This window comes from Andrographis paniculata, unplaced genomic scaffold, assembly GCF_009805555.1.
Source record: "Andrographis paniculata isolate CXL003 unplaced genomic scaffold, ASM980555v1 Contig34END, whole genome shotgun sequence".
Lineage (NCBI taxonomy): Eukaryota > Viridiplantae > Streptophyta > Magnoliopsida > Lamiales > Acanthaceae > Andrographis > Andrographis paniculata.
Window position 1 is genome coordinate 3,700,048 of NW_026137567.1, and position 14,564 is coordinate 3,714,611.

The following is a 14,564-nucleotide window of genomic DNA, read 5'->3' on the forward strand; positions in this document are numbered from 1 at the left end:
TCAACCTTCATTGGCTACAACCACGCATCAAAGTTTTTTCCTAGTCCCTTACAAACAAAGTCTCTCCAAAAATAGGTAAGAATTCTAACAGAGTTTTTCAATGTCCAAACAAAATATCTTTTAAACATGTTAAAATTATTTTACTGAAAACCTCAAAAATTGCATTGCATGATCATAATAGAGGTCTATAGGTATGACATAGACTTGATACTCAACTAAAAAACAACCTAATCCATAATGAATAAGACCAAATGATAATCTAAACCAACATAATATAATAAACTAAAAATCTAAAATACTGTAACAAAACAAACAAAAGTTATAGGAATTCTAAAAGAGTTTTTGATGTCCAAACAAAGTATCTTTTAAGCAAGCAAACAAACAAACACACAAAAGTTGTAGCAATCGAAAACAAGTTCTTCGATGTCCAAACAAAATAAAACTTGTGCATAATAATGCTAAGACCACAGCTAGTTTTGGATGCTACTAGCTTCTTACATGATCAGCAATGGGTTCTCCCTCCAACTTAGCCTCAGTCATTATTGACATGAACAATGGTAACATGAATGTCCACTTTGTCGTCTTCCTTGATGAACTCGCAAATACACTTACAAGAATCATCGACATCATTGAAGACACATAGCTTTCTCCATCCTCCAGCAATTGTAATCGTTCCATCCTTCAACGGGTTGTACCTAGCAGAATATGACCTTCCTTTCGGATCGAAGAATTTTCCCACTTTGGTAAAATCTATAGCTTCATTATCTCTCACGAAATCTCTTGGAACATACTGCAATTTAAAAAAAGAAAAAAACCTATATACATTAATTACTGTTCAAAATGTTGTGACGGATTAAGATTAATGATCGAATAACAAACAGATCCGTAAAAAAAATACATATTTACGTAGTTCACTGACAACGTGTTGGCTACGTCTACGGGTAAAAACGAAGAACAAATTTATGAGGACGGCTTGGTTACATATTACAGATTTCATGTCTCTAAGTCTATTCAAATAAACTAAGAAAATATATTAGACGGACTCAACCCAATATCAAAGCCAATGCCCAATACTGCATATGAAAATGAAAAACTAGATTTAAGATATATCAACACAAAATAAATAATAACTAAAACCAATAACTAAGGTTACACGGTCATGATTCTTGGCCATCATCATGAAAAAATTCATCTATTGATTGAACAACTCATATAGTTCATAAAATATTGGAGGATCAACAATGCAATTTCTGAATTTAAATAATCTACAATAATTTTACATAATAGATATATATATATATATATGTGTGTACAAAATGCCTTATATGAAAATAGAAAAATAATATCCAAAATTGAGGTAGTTGAAGGAATAAATCATTGCAAGGAAATAACTCTCGTAGAATTAGTTCTTTCAAAACATCACATTTACACTTATTTTAACAACAATAATAATAATAAATACTACTTGTAATTACCCGAATCAGTACACATGAGTGTTACATATATGCTATTATTCAGCTAAATGTAAAGCAAATGGTTATAGATAAGCGAACAAAACATAGTAAGTAACATCAAAACAAACTACCGATAATAAATGTATTTCTCATGTCAGCATTGTATTTTTATCAAATAAGAGCAATCCCGAAAATTGTAGCCAACTAAATATTGAAGAATTAATTAGCAAACACTTACATATGAAAGGATTTAATCCAAGAAATCTTACCAGGCTGCCCTTTCGTTTCTCGGTTATTTTTGGAATAAAGTAAGGATTTTGAGGATATGTAGCTAGACCAGCATTAAAAATATCCAGTCCATAGCGCTCTGTAAACAGTTCTCTCGTTCGCTTTCTCGAACTCCTACGCTTATTGCCACCTATTTAGTAAGAAACCATTAATCATACATGTTATTTCATTCTTTAAGACATGTAGACATTTGTTATTGCAAAACATGGGATAGATAAATTTAAGCATATGTTTTCTCTTTGTCGATCGACATATTATTGAGAAACACATATTTCAATATAGTTGATGCTGGGTAAAAAGTACTATTAAGACATATGTACTAAACATAAAATACAAAAAATAAAACAAAAATTGTATGAAAAAATGTACTTTCATATCTTGTATATGCCTAGAATTTTGTGTTTTAAGCTATTATATTTGTATAGCAAGATAACTATTATACATAACTATGAATGCTTTGTTTATACTAAGAGATCATGGTTTTTTTAATAATCAAATCAATTACTCAAAATAAGAAAAACATTTCAGAAAAATCAAGAAAATTAAAATTCTTCCAAGAACGTCGGTCTGTATGAAGATGCCAAACTTTTGCATATGATAAAAGTTTTAAAAAGCCATGTTTATGATGATAGATTATGTAAAGTAATTAAATCTCCATGTGTAAAAAATATGAAGTGTAGATCGAACTTACCGGTTTTCTTCCGCTTATTTTTTTGTTTCTTCTGAGCACGATCATCTTCAGCTTCCATTCGAACATTATGAACATCTTCATCCGCCATTTGAACAGTATTAGAGTCACTAGCATACCTCAAACAAGGGGATCCATTACTTGTTTCCTCCCCCTTATCACAATGAAAGTGATAGTCTCCATTATCATTACCATTGTCATAATCATTATCATTATCATTGTCCTGATCATCGCCAATATTTATAACACTTCCAACATTTTCATCATTGTCACATTGGCAATCCTCTTCAGGAAGAACTTCAATGACAGTGTTTCCAACTGAGGGTCGGAAAATTCTCACATCGAAAAAGCCTTTAGAAAAACATTTGAACACCAACATGTCTTCATCTTGAAGCATCTTTTCATTGACAAAGTGAGTCCAGCCATTCGTAAAAAACCACTCATCCTCAACTGCTGCCACCGCCACAGGCCAATTGTTTTCCCTAACGTCAAGAAGCCACACCATTTCTGGCAATGGTTCTTCCAGCTGATTTATAAATTCATTCGGAATTTCCTAGTTCAACATATATGTATTAAGTTAAATGATGCAATCAATATATATATATATATCTAGAAGGGCTAAATGTTAATTTTAGAAGCAATATGTGACATTATGAAATTTCCTCAACACAACACCATCAAATCGCTTTCATGGTAAACAATTCCATATATTCAAAGTAGCAGTTCTAGTCATACAAAAAAAATAATTAAAAAAAATACATATTTATACTTCGAGGATAAGTTTGCTAATTACCTTTCTATGGATAATTTCTTTTTCTTTTGTTATAAAACCGATCTCTAAATACTCCCAGAAAAAAAAAAAAAAAAAATGTTTTAACTATTGAACATTCACCTCGCAAAGGACTTAGTACATTTATTTTAAGTGAACTGTAAAAAAATGAAGCTTAGCTTACTATATTTTTTACCCTTGTAAAAAGAAATATGGGCATATAATGTATAATATGTCAAGATTTTAGACACGACTTCAATATGTTTTTCAAGACATAATATGGACCCAACCCGAATTTTACGTTAACCTTACCCGAAACCAACCCAACATAATGAATCATAGACATAATCATGGACAAGGACTTGATCTTACCAATCCCTATTGGAAAAAACTCAATAAAAGTTGTGATGTTGTCTTTATGGAAGATTAAGATATCAACGTAATATATAAGGCAAAGGTTCATAATGAATAACAGATTTATTTGGATAAGTTCTTACACCAAATAAAAATCATGTTGTTGACCATGATATCATTGATGATACTAGCGTTGATCTAGATCATTCTAAGAGTCCTATGGACTTCCCGAAAAGTTTAACAAAGAATTCTACGCAAGATAGACAACATTTCACTAGATATTCATCAACTGAGTATGTACTCTTGAATGATATTGGAAAGTATGAATATTACGAAGAAGTAATATGGAGTCTTGATAAAGATGCAAATATGTGTATAAGTTGGTCCCAACGTTAGTTGCCTCCTCTGTAGAGTCAAAAGAGGGAAAAAAAAGGGATAATTGTTGAATTGGATTCCTCCTATATATATATATATATATATCTCTTTTGTGTCATAATTTCATTTGTAGGGATAACTTAGGATGGAACTATTGAAATAAATTATGTTTGCATAAAGTTTTATATAAGTTTCAAATGATTTATTATTGTTTCTTTAATCCATCAAAGTAATTAAATTAAATACATATTTTTAATTTTAAATATGAGATCATATATATATATATGTCGATTTAAAAATCACCTTTAAACCCCTATCTATATTACTCTGTTGTGGGAAATTTAGCTTCATTTCTTTGTATTTTTACAAAGAAGTGAGACTAAATTTCTCGGACAAAAGGAGTACATTAATATTATGCATTTTAGATCAATTTTTTTAAAAAAATAAAAAAATAAAAAAAATCTCAAATACACTTACAAATCTCATCGAATCAAAAGGTGACAAATTATAATGGTATTGAAAAAATAATAAGAATAACAAAAAAATAATAATAATAATAATAAAATAAACATTACTTTCAAAACCAGTAGTATTATGAACAAAATACATTTATGTAAATCACTTCTAAAGAGCAAAGCTACGAATAGAGAAACAAGAAATATTTAGCTTCACCAAGCAAACAAATCTTGGAGCTTCAAGTTCCTTCCAAGTATATAACGATTTACAATTTGATTCCCCAAGTCATAGATCTAAAAGTTTTCACATTTCAATCTTTTTTTCATTTTGTTAACTATTCAAATTATCATTTTCTTTTCATAATATCATGTATAGCGATCCTATTTTATATAAAAATATCACATTCAATAACTATTCCATTTCAAAGAAAGAAAAAAAAAATGAATAAAACGACAAGGTTTAATTGAATGAATACCTGTTTTGCATAGCTGCGTTCATCATAGTAAACTGTAAAAGAAGGCCACACCATCTTTGTACCTACAATAAACAAATATTTGATGCAACGACGGTAAGCCCGATGAAGGGGAGAAGAGCTACAAGCTAAGTAGATAGAAGGAAAATTAGATCTGGTTGGATTGAAAGAAATTAGAACTTTCTAGAATTTTCATGTACCGTACGGTAAATATTTTTTCTCAGTATAAGCGTTACACATATATATAAAGACATAAAAGCGTTATATAAAAAGAAGAAAATAAAAGCGTTACAAACATATATATAGAGACATAAAAACGTTATATAAAGAGAAGAAAATAAAAGACGTTACTTTTATTTGATAAGAACGCGACTATTAAAAAAAAAAAAAAAAGAGACTATTAATAAAGAAAAGAAATATTTATGAAAATAATCACATTTTCTCGAAAGCAAAAGCTCATTAAGCTATTACGATTAAATTAATAGTTAAAATATACAAAGTACTTGAATAAAGTAAAATCGTGTTAAGCTATTACCAGTAAAATAATGACTAAAATATCGCAAGCATTCAAAGCATATTTGATAAAATTATTAGCTACATATAATTTTGACTACTATACTAGAGTTTAAACCATTGCTATTGAAATTTGTTGTATTTTTAAGTAATAGTCGATATGTTTAGTTTAGTTTATTACATGCTTAACTCTAACTCTTTATTGAAAATATCTTGAAAAATCATGATATAGTCGAACAAAAAGTTATATATATATATATATTTAATTTTTCTTTTAACTCAAAATTTGGGCAATACAAATTTATTAGAGTATTAGATGCTCGACACTCAAGTTGTGAAAACTAATTATTTAAAGTATGTTGGATATGGGGAAAATAAGATGCCTAACTCCTCCGAGTCAAATATGAATGAAAATTTTGAAACCATAGAGGGTTTGCACAACTATTTAAATACGTGATTGTAAGTACAATGTATATCAATGTGTAATAACCGATTAAGTTTAAGTGTGATAAAGAATAAAGAATGCACAACATTTTTTAACCTAGTTCGATTCGCAACCTATATTTAGGAGATTCTAATTCAGATGCGACCACTAATAAATATATCACCAAATTATCGTGGATGTTTACATCAACAAAAAATAAGCATCTACTAGTCTCTTCTATAACCCTCCTAGCAACACTTTGTTCAAGAATACTAGTTTTCGTTACAGCGCAATACTAACACCGGAACATTGATTATCTAGTAAAAAATAAGTGACATTACATTTTGAATCTTCTATGTGATTGAAAATCAAATTCTCTTTCTTTTCTGAGACTTCTAAATACCATCGAAGCCCTGCAACTTTATTTCGATGAAGTAAGATGGAAAGACTTAGCTTCTCTCTAAAACTTGCTATCTCTTTCTCACACACATGTAGACATTTGTTATTTCAAAACATGGGATAAATGTAAGCATATGTTTTCTCTTAGTCAATCAACATATCATTGAAAACTCATATTTCAATATTGTTTAATGCTAGGTAAAAGTACTATTGAAACATATATACAAAACATAAAATACAAATTAAAACAAAATTTATATGCAAAAAAATAAGTGTAGAACATACCCAAAAAAAAAATGAAGTGTAGAACATACCGGTTTTCTTCTTCTTATTCTTTTTATTCCTTTGAGCACGATCATATTCAGCTGCCATTCGAACATTATGAATATATTCAGATGTCAGTCGAACATTATGAACATCTTCATCCGCCATTCGAGCATTATCAGAGTCACTAGCATCCCTCAAACAAGGGCATCCATGACTTGCTTCCTCCCCATTATCACCATGAAAGTGATCATCTCCATTATCATTATCATTACCATTGTCATTATCATTATGATTATCATTATCATTATCCTGATCATTGTTAATATTTGAAACACTTCCAACATTACTTTGGCAATCCTCTTCAGGAAGAACTTCAAAGATAGTGTTTCCAACTGAGGGTCGGAAAATTCTCACATCCAAAAAGCCTTTGGTAGAACATTTGAACATCAATATGTCTGCATCTTGAAGCCTCTTTTCATTGACAAAGTGAGTCCAGCCCTTTGTAAAAAACCACTCATCCTCAACTTTTTCCACGGCTACAAGCCAATAGTTTTCCTTTGCGTCAATAAGCCACACCTTTTCTGGCAATGGTTCTTCAGGCCAATCTATAAATTCATTCGGAATTTTCTAGTGCAACATATATTTATTATGTTAAATGATGCAATCAATATATATATATAGAAGAGCTAAATGTTCATTTTAAAAGCAGTATATGGCATTATGAAATTTCCTCGACACAATACCATCAAGATCTCTTTCATGGTAAACAAATCAACATATTCAACGTAGCATTTCTTCTCATCCACAAAAAATAAAAATAAAAATAAAAATTATTGTAACAGATAATATACATGTTTATACTTCGAGGAGAAGGTTGCTAATTATCTTCCCAGAAAAAAAAAAAAAAAAAAAAAAAAAGGGCTTTTAACTATTGAACATTCACTTGACAAAGGACATAATCAGTACATTTATTTTAAGTTTAATGTATGAAAATGAAGATTACTATATTTTTTTACCTTCATTAAAAAGAAAATATTCGATATGCTTTTCAAGACATAATACGGACCCAACCCGAATTTTACATAACCTTACCCGGAACTGACCCAACATAATGAATCACAGACCTAATTATGGACAAGGACCTGATCTTACCAATCCCTATTGTAAATCAACTTCAATATTTCAAGAAAATGTGAATCATATAATAACTAATAAATTTACTATTTAGGCTCGTAATTTTATATCTGTATTTCAAAATATTAGTAATTTTATATGAATATGCCTATTTTATAATTAATTCACACTAATTGGATTCAACACTTATTGGATATATTGAAACCCTTACACTTCCCTATGTGTTGCAAAGACACATATGAGATGTAAGTTCTTTGATGTAAATGACCTAAAGAAGATAAGAAATGATGAAAACGTAGAATGGGTTTCCCCTCTAATCACTAGACCATTCGTGACTTTTAATAGGTTCGATCAGGGATAAACTAAAAACCAAGCCCCTTTGAATATATGTGTGTGTATATATATATATATATATTGTTTTATTTTTATTTATAAAATAATCAAGGACTATTTTCAGATTTAGTATTTGGAATTTTTAAAGTTGTAAAAACTTTAAAGGATTGTATGTACAGATTCCTTTTAATAGTATTTTGCATTTAGAGTTAGATTCTATACATGGGCATGTAGTTTTTGGTGAAGGATTGTGCAGGTTCCTTAGATGTACCACAACTAGAGACTGCAGTCAAATATTGTCATTCACGTGTGACCACACTTAAGGACTGTTACCTATTCTGTTTTGTTGGCGTGCTAATGTAGGACTATTATCTAATCTGGAATTTTTTGTTCTTAATCGGGTCTTTTCCAACATCAAGTGGTATTAGATCTTGGTTGTTTTGAATTATTATTCACCATTAAAGAATAGGGGTGAACCTAAACATAATGACTTGTTTGGATAGAAAGAATTAGCATGTATGAAAAGAAAAGATTGTTGATCATCTATATTTAAAGAAGTTTCATGCACTATTATTTGATACGACAAGACCTAAAGATAAAATTGATGAATAATGAGCATTGGAGCATTGACAAGTATGTTTTTTCATTAGAAATAGGCAGAGGACAATGTTTGAAGCACAGGAAACAATTTGTTTCTGTTCAAGAAAGCTATCTATTTGAAGTTTTTCAAGAAATCAAATCCATTTCAAATCATATAAACGAATTTCGAAAGTGTTTTGATAAGTTATCGGGCATAGGTGTAAATCTTGATAATGAGATACAAAGATTGTGGTTATTTAATATTGTTCTTGATTCGTGGGAAGATTTTAGAGTCTCTCTGTCCAATTCCACCCCTAATGAGGAGGCCAATTTGGAGTATTTCAAAAGCATTGTATTGAATGATGAAGTGGGAAAAAATACATTGGGTATTTTATTTTCTCATTCAGACTAGATATTGCAACTATATTGACTATGGCGATAATGAATTTAGTAATAGGTGTTATGATCCTATTGAAAAAAACTTATCAAAAGTTTTGGTGTTGTTTTCATAAAAGATCAAACAGTTGAGGATATCGCAAACTATAAGCCAAAGGTTCATAATGAAGATTATATTTATTTGGTTAAGTTCTTACAAAAAGTGGGTGTCGATAAAATCATGTTGGTGACAATGATGCCACTGATGGTACTAGTGTTAATCTCGATCATACTGAGAGTTCTATGGACTTTCCGAAAAAATTAGCAAAAAATTCTACGCGAGATAGACAAAATTCCACTAGGGTGTATTTGTTTGGCACATTATAAAGAAATTTTACTATTCATTAAAAAAAACTCTCAAAAAAATATCAAAGTATACTGGCCCCACAGGTCAACACGAGTCCTTCTAGTGAGCTTCTGTCTTCACTTACACGCACCTGTAGGACTCCCCAAGGGTCACCCATTCTCAAATTACTTTAGAACAAATACGCTTAACTCTAAAGTTCTTTCGGTAAGATTCCCGAAAATAAATGTGCACATTGTTGACATGAGTAGTCTATCAATCCTTTTAACCTCTAATTCACTTCGGATAGCCTCATCGGCTCATACACACACAGGAGTTGGCAAAGCAATGACCCAACTTCAGGGGGTATCACATCGTCCCCCACTTTAAAATACAACATCCATATTGCACCCCAAGGATCGTCAACTGCTAGGCCCCTCAACAATCAGGTCAATGTGGGTTGTCGTAGGTCGGCTCTGATACCGGCTATGACACCCCGGCCCGCAAGTCACGAAAAGCCAGGTGTGTTGGGATCATAGAATTGTCATATAAGTCAACACGAGTTCTTCCAACACTTATGTCATCACTCACGCACACCCTAGGAGACTTCCCAGGGGTCACTAATACTCAAATTACTTTAAAGCAAACACATTTAACTCTACAGTTTCGTCCACGTTGCATCCCAAGGATCGTCAATTGCTAGGCCACTCAACAGTCAGGTCAACGACTGTGGGTTGTCATAGGTTGGCTTTGATACCAACTGTGACACTCCGGCTAGCAAGCCACACAAAGTCGGACGTGTCGGGATCGCAGACTGGCCTCACAGGTCAACACGAGTCCTTTCAGCACACTTCTGTCATCACTCACGCGCACCCTGGGAGACTTCGCGGAGGTCACTCATCCTCAAATTACTCTACTAGTCTATTCAATTCATTTAACATCTACTCTATTTCGGATGGCTTAACACCGGCTCCTATACATACGAGAGTTGGCCAAACAACGACCCAACTTCAAGGATACCACACGAAGAGCTATTGAAATAAATGGTTGTGTTTGCATAAAGTTTTATAGAAGTTTTAAATTATTTATTGCTTTTTTATCCATCAAAGTAATTAAATTAAATACATATTTTTAATTTGAAATATTAGATCAAAGATATTTTTTGTTTGTTTGTTTTGTTTTTCCATTTAAGATATCACCTATAACCCTATCTATATTACATTAAAATTATGCATCTTAAATCAATTTTTTTATTATTATTTTTGAATCTCAAACACACTTACAAATCCGATCTAAACAAAAGGGTACAATTTATAGTGGATATCGAACAAAACAATAACAACAATAAAAACACACGTTACTTTCAAAACTGGTACTTTGAACAAAATACATTTATGTAAATCACTTCTAAAGAGCAAAAGTTATGAATAGAAAAACAAGAAATATCTAATTTCACCGAGCAAACAAATCTTCGAGCTTCAAGTTCGTTACACATAGATAAAGATTTACAAGTTGATTCGCAAAGTTATAGATCTAAAGGTTTTCACCTTTTCAATTTTTAATTTTTTTTTTATTTTTCATTTTCTAACTATCCAATCTATCAATTTCTTTTCATAATCATCATGTAAAACAGTCATATTTTCTATAAAATATCACATCCCATATCTATTTCAACTCAAAAATTTAAATAAAAGAAGTGAATAAAATTATACACGGTTAAATTGAATGGAAAAAAAAAATGAAATACCTGTTTTGTATTGTTGAGTTCATCATAATGAATTGTAAAAGAAGGCCACACGGTCATTGTACCTACCACGAACGAATATTTGTCACAACGACAGTAAGCCCGATGAAAATGGGAGAAGAGCTCCAAGTAAAAAGAAGGAAGTTCAGATCTGGTTGAATTGAAGGAGATTAGAACTTACCACAATTCCGATGTATCGTATTGTAAAAGTTTTTTCTCCAAGTATAAGCGTTACACATATATATATTGAGACATAAAAGCGTTATATAAAGAGAAGAAAGTAAAAAGCTTTACTTTTATTCGATATGAACGAGGCTATTAAAAAAAAAAACAAAAACAAAAACAAAAAAAAAACAAAAAAACGAGGCTATTAATAAAAGAAACAAATATTTATGACAATAATCATATTTTCACAAAAGAGAAATCGCATTAAGCAATCACGATTAAATTAATAAATAAAATATAGTAAGAACTCGAATAAAGTAAAATCGCATTGAACTATTATGATTAAATTAATTACTAAAATATAGTAACAATTCAAAGCATATTTGAGAAAATTTTACTATTGTTTTGAAATGTCTATAATTAATATGTATTTTCAATTTTATAGTTGTGATCGCACCTAAAACTACAAATTACATACTCCTAATGCTTATAGATTTTATCTGCTATATATGATTTGTCTTGTATAATTTTTCTTTCTTGACTAATTTACCGATTATAATAGATTTGGCCGGCTGGAATTACCCCAAACACATTCAAAAAATATCGGTTGTATATTCTCACGCCATTCATTTTTTTCTATTATTTATTAATTTACATAACAAAAGAGGATAGATATATAAATAATTGACAAATAAAGTATTATTATAAACATATTTTATCAATTCAATAAATTGGAGACAATTACAATACTAACTATAATTAGTCAACATTGTGCCGACAATATATCAACAGCATAAAGTATATATAAACATAATAAAAACATACCGTGATGTCATGAATTCAAATCTATTACCTTCAAATTGGTCGCAAACTATTAGATTCGACTAAAAAATTTTTAAAATGTATTCGAAAAATAACAATTGTAAATTCCTACATCATTAAATATATATATATAACACATGAACCAACAATATATAGAAAAATAATTCACAACACATACTACACTATATTTCAACACACAAGGCATGTTAATATAGTATGCATAATAAAAAAAACACATAATACATACTAACAATCTAGAAAAACATATTGTATTAATTCAAGCTATATGCGACCAAAATTTATTTTATATATGTTAATTCCAACTAATCTATATGGTAGAAAAACATATTGTATTTGTTAAAATATTTTACGGAAATTCTAAAGCTTGCAACTAATCTATATGGCAGAAAAACATATTGTATTTGTTAAAATATTTTACGGAAATTCTAAAGCTTGCATTATTGATAATCAAAATAAAGGAGTCTATATATAAGCAACCTAAAACAGACTCGATGGACTCAAATCTAAATAACGTAATCTAATGGATATGACCAAATTTAAATCTAAATCTAACAAAGCTAAAACTAAATATCGAAAATCTCTCGACACCCCCTCTCAAACTCAAGTGGGACCACAGAAACCAACTTGAGTTTGACAAGAAAGTTAAACAAAAACCAAAAGACGCAAACGCAGATAACCGTTGCTTGGTCCGTTGTTGGCACCGCCGCTCTCGACTGAGCTCTTATTCTCGCACATAATAGTTGCTCGTCTGACGTTGCCTTTGCCGCTCTCAACTAAGCTCCTGTTCTCGAACGCAGACATGAATTCTAATGGAAACGCAAATAACAGTTGCTTTGTCCGTCGTTGTAGCCGCCGCTCCTGACTGAGCTCTTATTCTCGCACATAATAGTTGCTTGTTCGACGTCGCCTTTGCCGCTCTCAACAAAGCTTCTGTTCTCGAACGCAGACACAAACTCTAATGCAAATGCAAATAACAATTGTTTTGTCCGTCGTTGCCGCCGCCGCTCCCGACCGAACTTCTGTTCTCGCACATAACAGTTGTTCGTCCAACGTCGCCTCCGCCGCTCTCAACAAAGCTTTTGTTCTTGAATGCAGAGACAAACTCTAAAACAAACTCAAACTCGGATAAAATTGTAGACATATCTCAAAATCAAAACCTCCTGGTACATTCCAGGTTGAATGTACCCGGAGCAACGAGGTTGAATATACTCATTGTTGGATTATAGGTATAATTAGATTTTAAATTAAAATAATTGTTTGATACAACTATAAACAATTTTTATGTATTATTTTTAAAATAAAATAAAGTTTTAGTACAAGTAGTATAATAGTAGTATAATATTCTTTTAAATAAATTACCATTGATGAAAACAGTGAATATAAAATAGAACTAGACGAATTCTTAATTTTTATTTGTTTTGTATTTTTATGTTTTCAAAATTTCAAAAACCTATATACAAATACTATAATCTAAATTGTTTATAATGTAATTTAAATATATATTAAATATAATACTCCATCTATGACGCATAATGTAGAGTAAGTATATTTCTACCTAACGATGTGTTCATTTGTAGCATTTTAGTTTTGACATTGTTTTTAATTAGCGAAATTCTGAAATAAAATAATTATTTGATATATATATATATATATAACATTCTAAATTAATACACCCCGTGTTGATTGACTTCTGTTTGTCAATAAATAAATAAATTAAACTTTTAAATGAAACGGTCATTTATATTATCTAATATAAAATGAGACTCATTGTGTTCGTGTTAGAACATAAGAAAAAATGTTGGAATTCCCTTAGTATAAGGATGAAGAACCCCTCTAACTAATATCAAATGATTTCAAAATTGATGTTTAGATATTTTAGATATCCAATTTTAGATTTAATATATTTATATTTAGATTTGGTCTTATCCGTAGATTATATTACTTAGATTTGAGTCTATCGAGTCTGTTTTGTCTTGCCTATATATAAGACCCTTATTTTGATAATTAATAAGACAATCTCATTATTTTTCCCCAAAATTTCTAACATGGTATCAGAGTCTACTTTTCTCATACAGTAGATATTGTGAAAATTCGTGCAGTAAGTGAGGAAAATAGAGATTTAGTCATCATGTGGGCTCAATCTATATTTTGAGTTGCTCTTAATTTTATTATGGGTTTAATTGTATATATTTCTCTAAACCTGCTTTATTTGTCTTTTTCTCTTTCTTGGCCGTTAGAAGGGCACCTCAGACCTTTTTTGGGTAATTGTATTTTTTTAGCTTTTAGAGAAGTGAGAAATTAGATGTTTTGCATTCTTTCCTCAATCTTTTCACGGTATTAGAGCTACTGCAACGATCTTCGTAGTGCTCTGTATTTCTTTCTTGGTTGATACTGTGATTGAAAAATCACTGCCTTAATGGCTATTGGACTCCATATCAGCTTACACCGATGTTTGGCTCGGTCACTAGCAACATAACCTCATCTGTATGTAGAAATACTCTTACCACAACCATGGCTCAACTGGAACTCTCTTCCTCCGATCAACCCGGTATGAGTTTAGTTTTCATCCTCCTCACTGACGGCAACAAC

General features: G+C 30.6%; 1 protein-coding gene across 1 annotated transcript; it reads right to left on the reverse strand.

The window, feature by feature from the left end:
• Positions 1–304: 304 nt before the first annotated feature.
• Positions 305–11,212, reverse strand: LOC127248758 (B3 domain-containing protein REM21-like). Its single transcript, XM_051271273.1, has 7 exons — positions 11,149–11,212; positions 10,971–11,032; positions 6,507–7,086; positions 4,860–4,921; positions 2,434–2,983; positions 1,724–1,872; positions 305–790 (listed from the first exon to the last, which is right to left on the reverse strand). The coding sequence occupies exons 1-7, from the start codon at positions 11,204–11,206 to the stop codon at positions 533–535; spliced, it is 1,719 nt and encodes a 572-aa protein (XP_051127230.1). The 5' UTR covers positions 11,207–11,212; the 3' UTR covers positions 305–532.
• Positions 11,213–14,564: the final 3,352 nt, after the last annotated feature.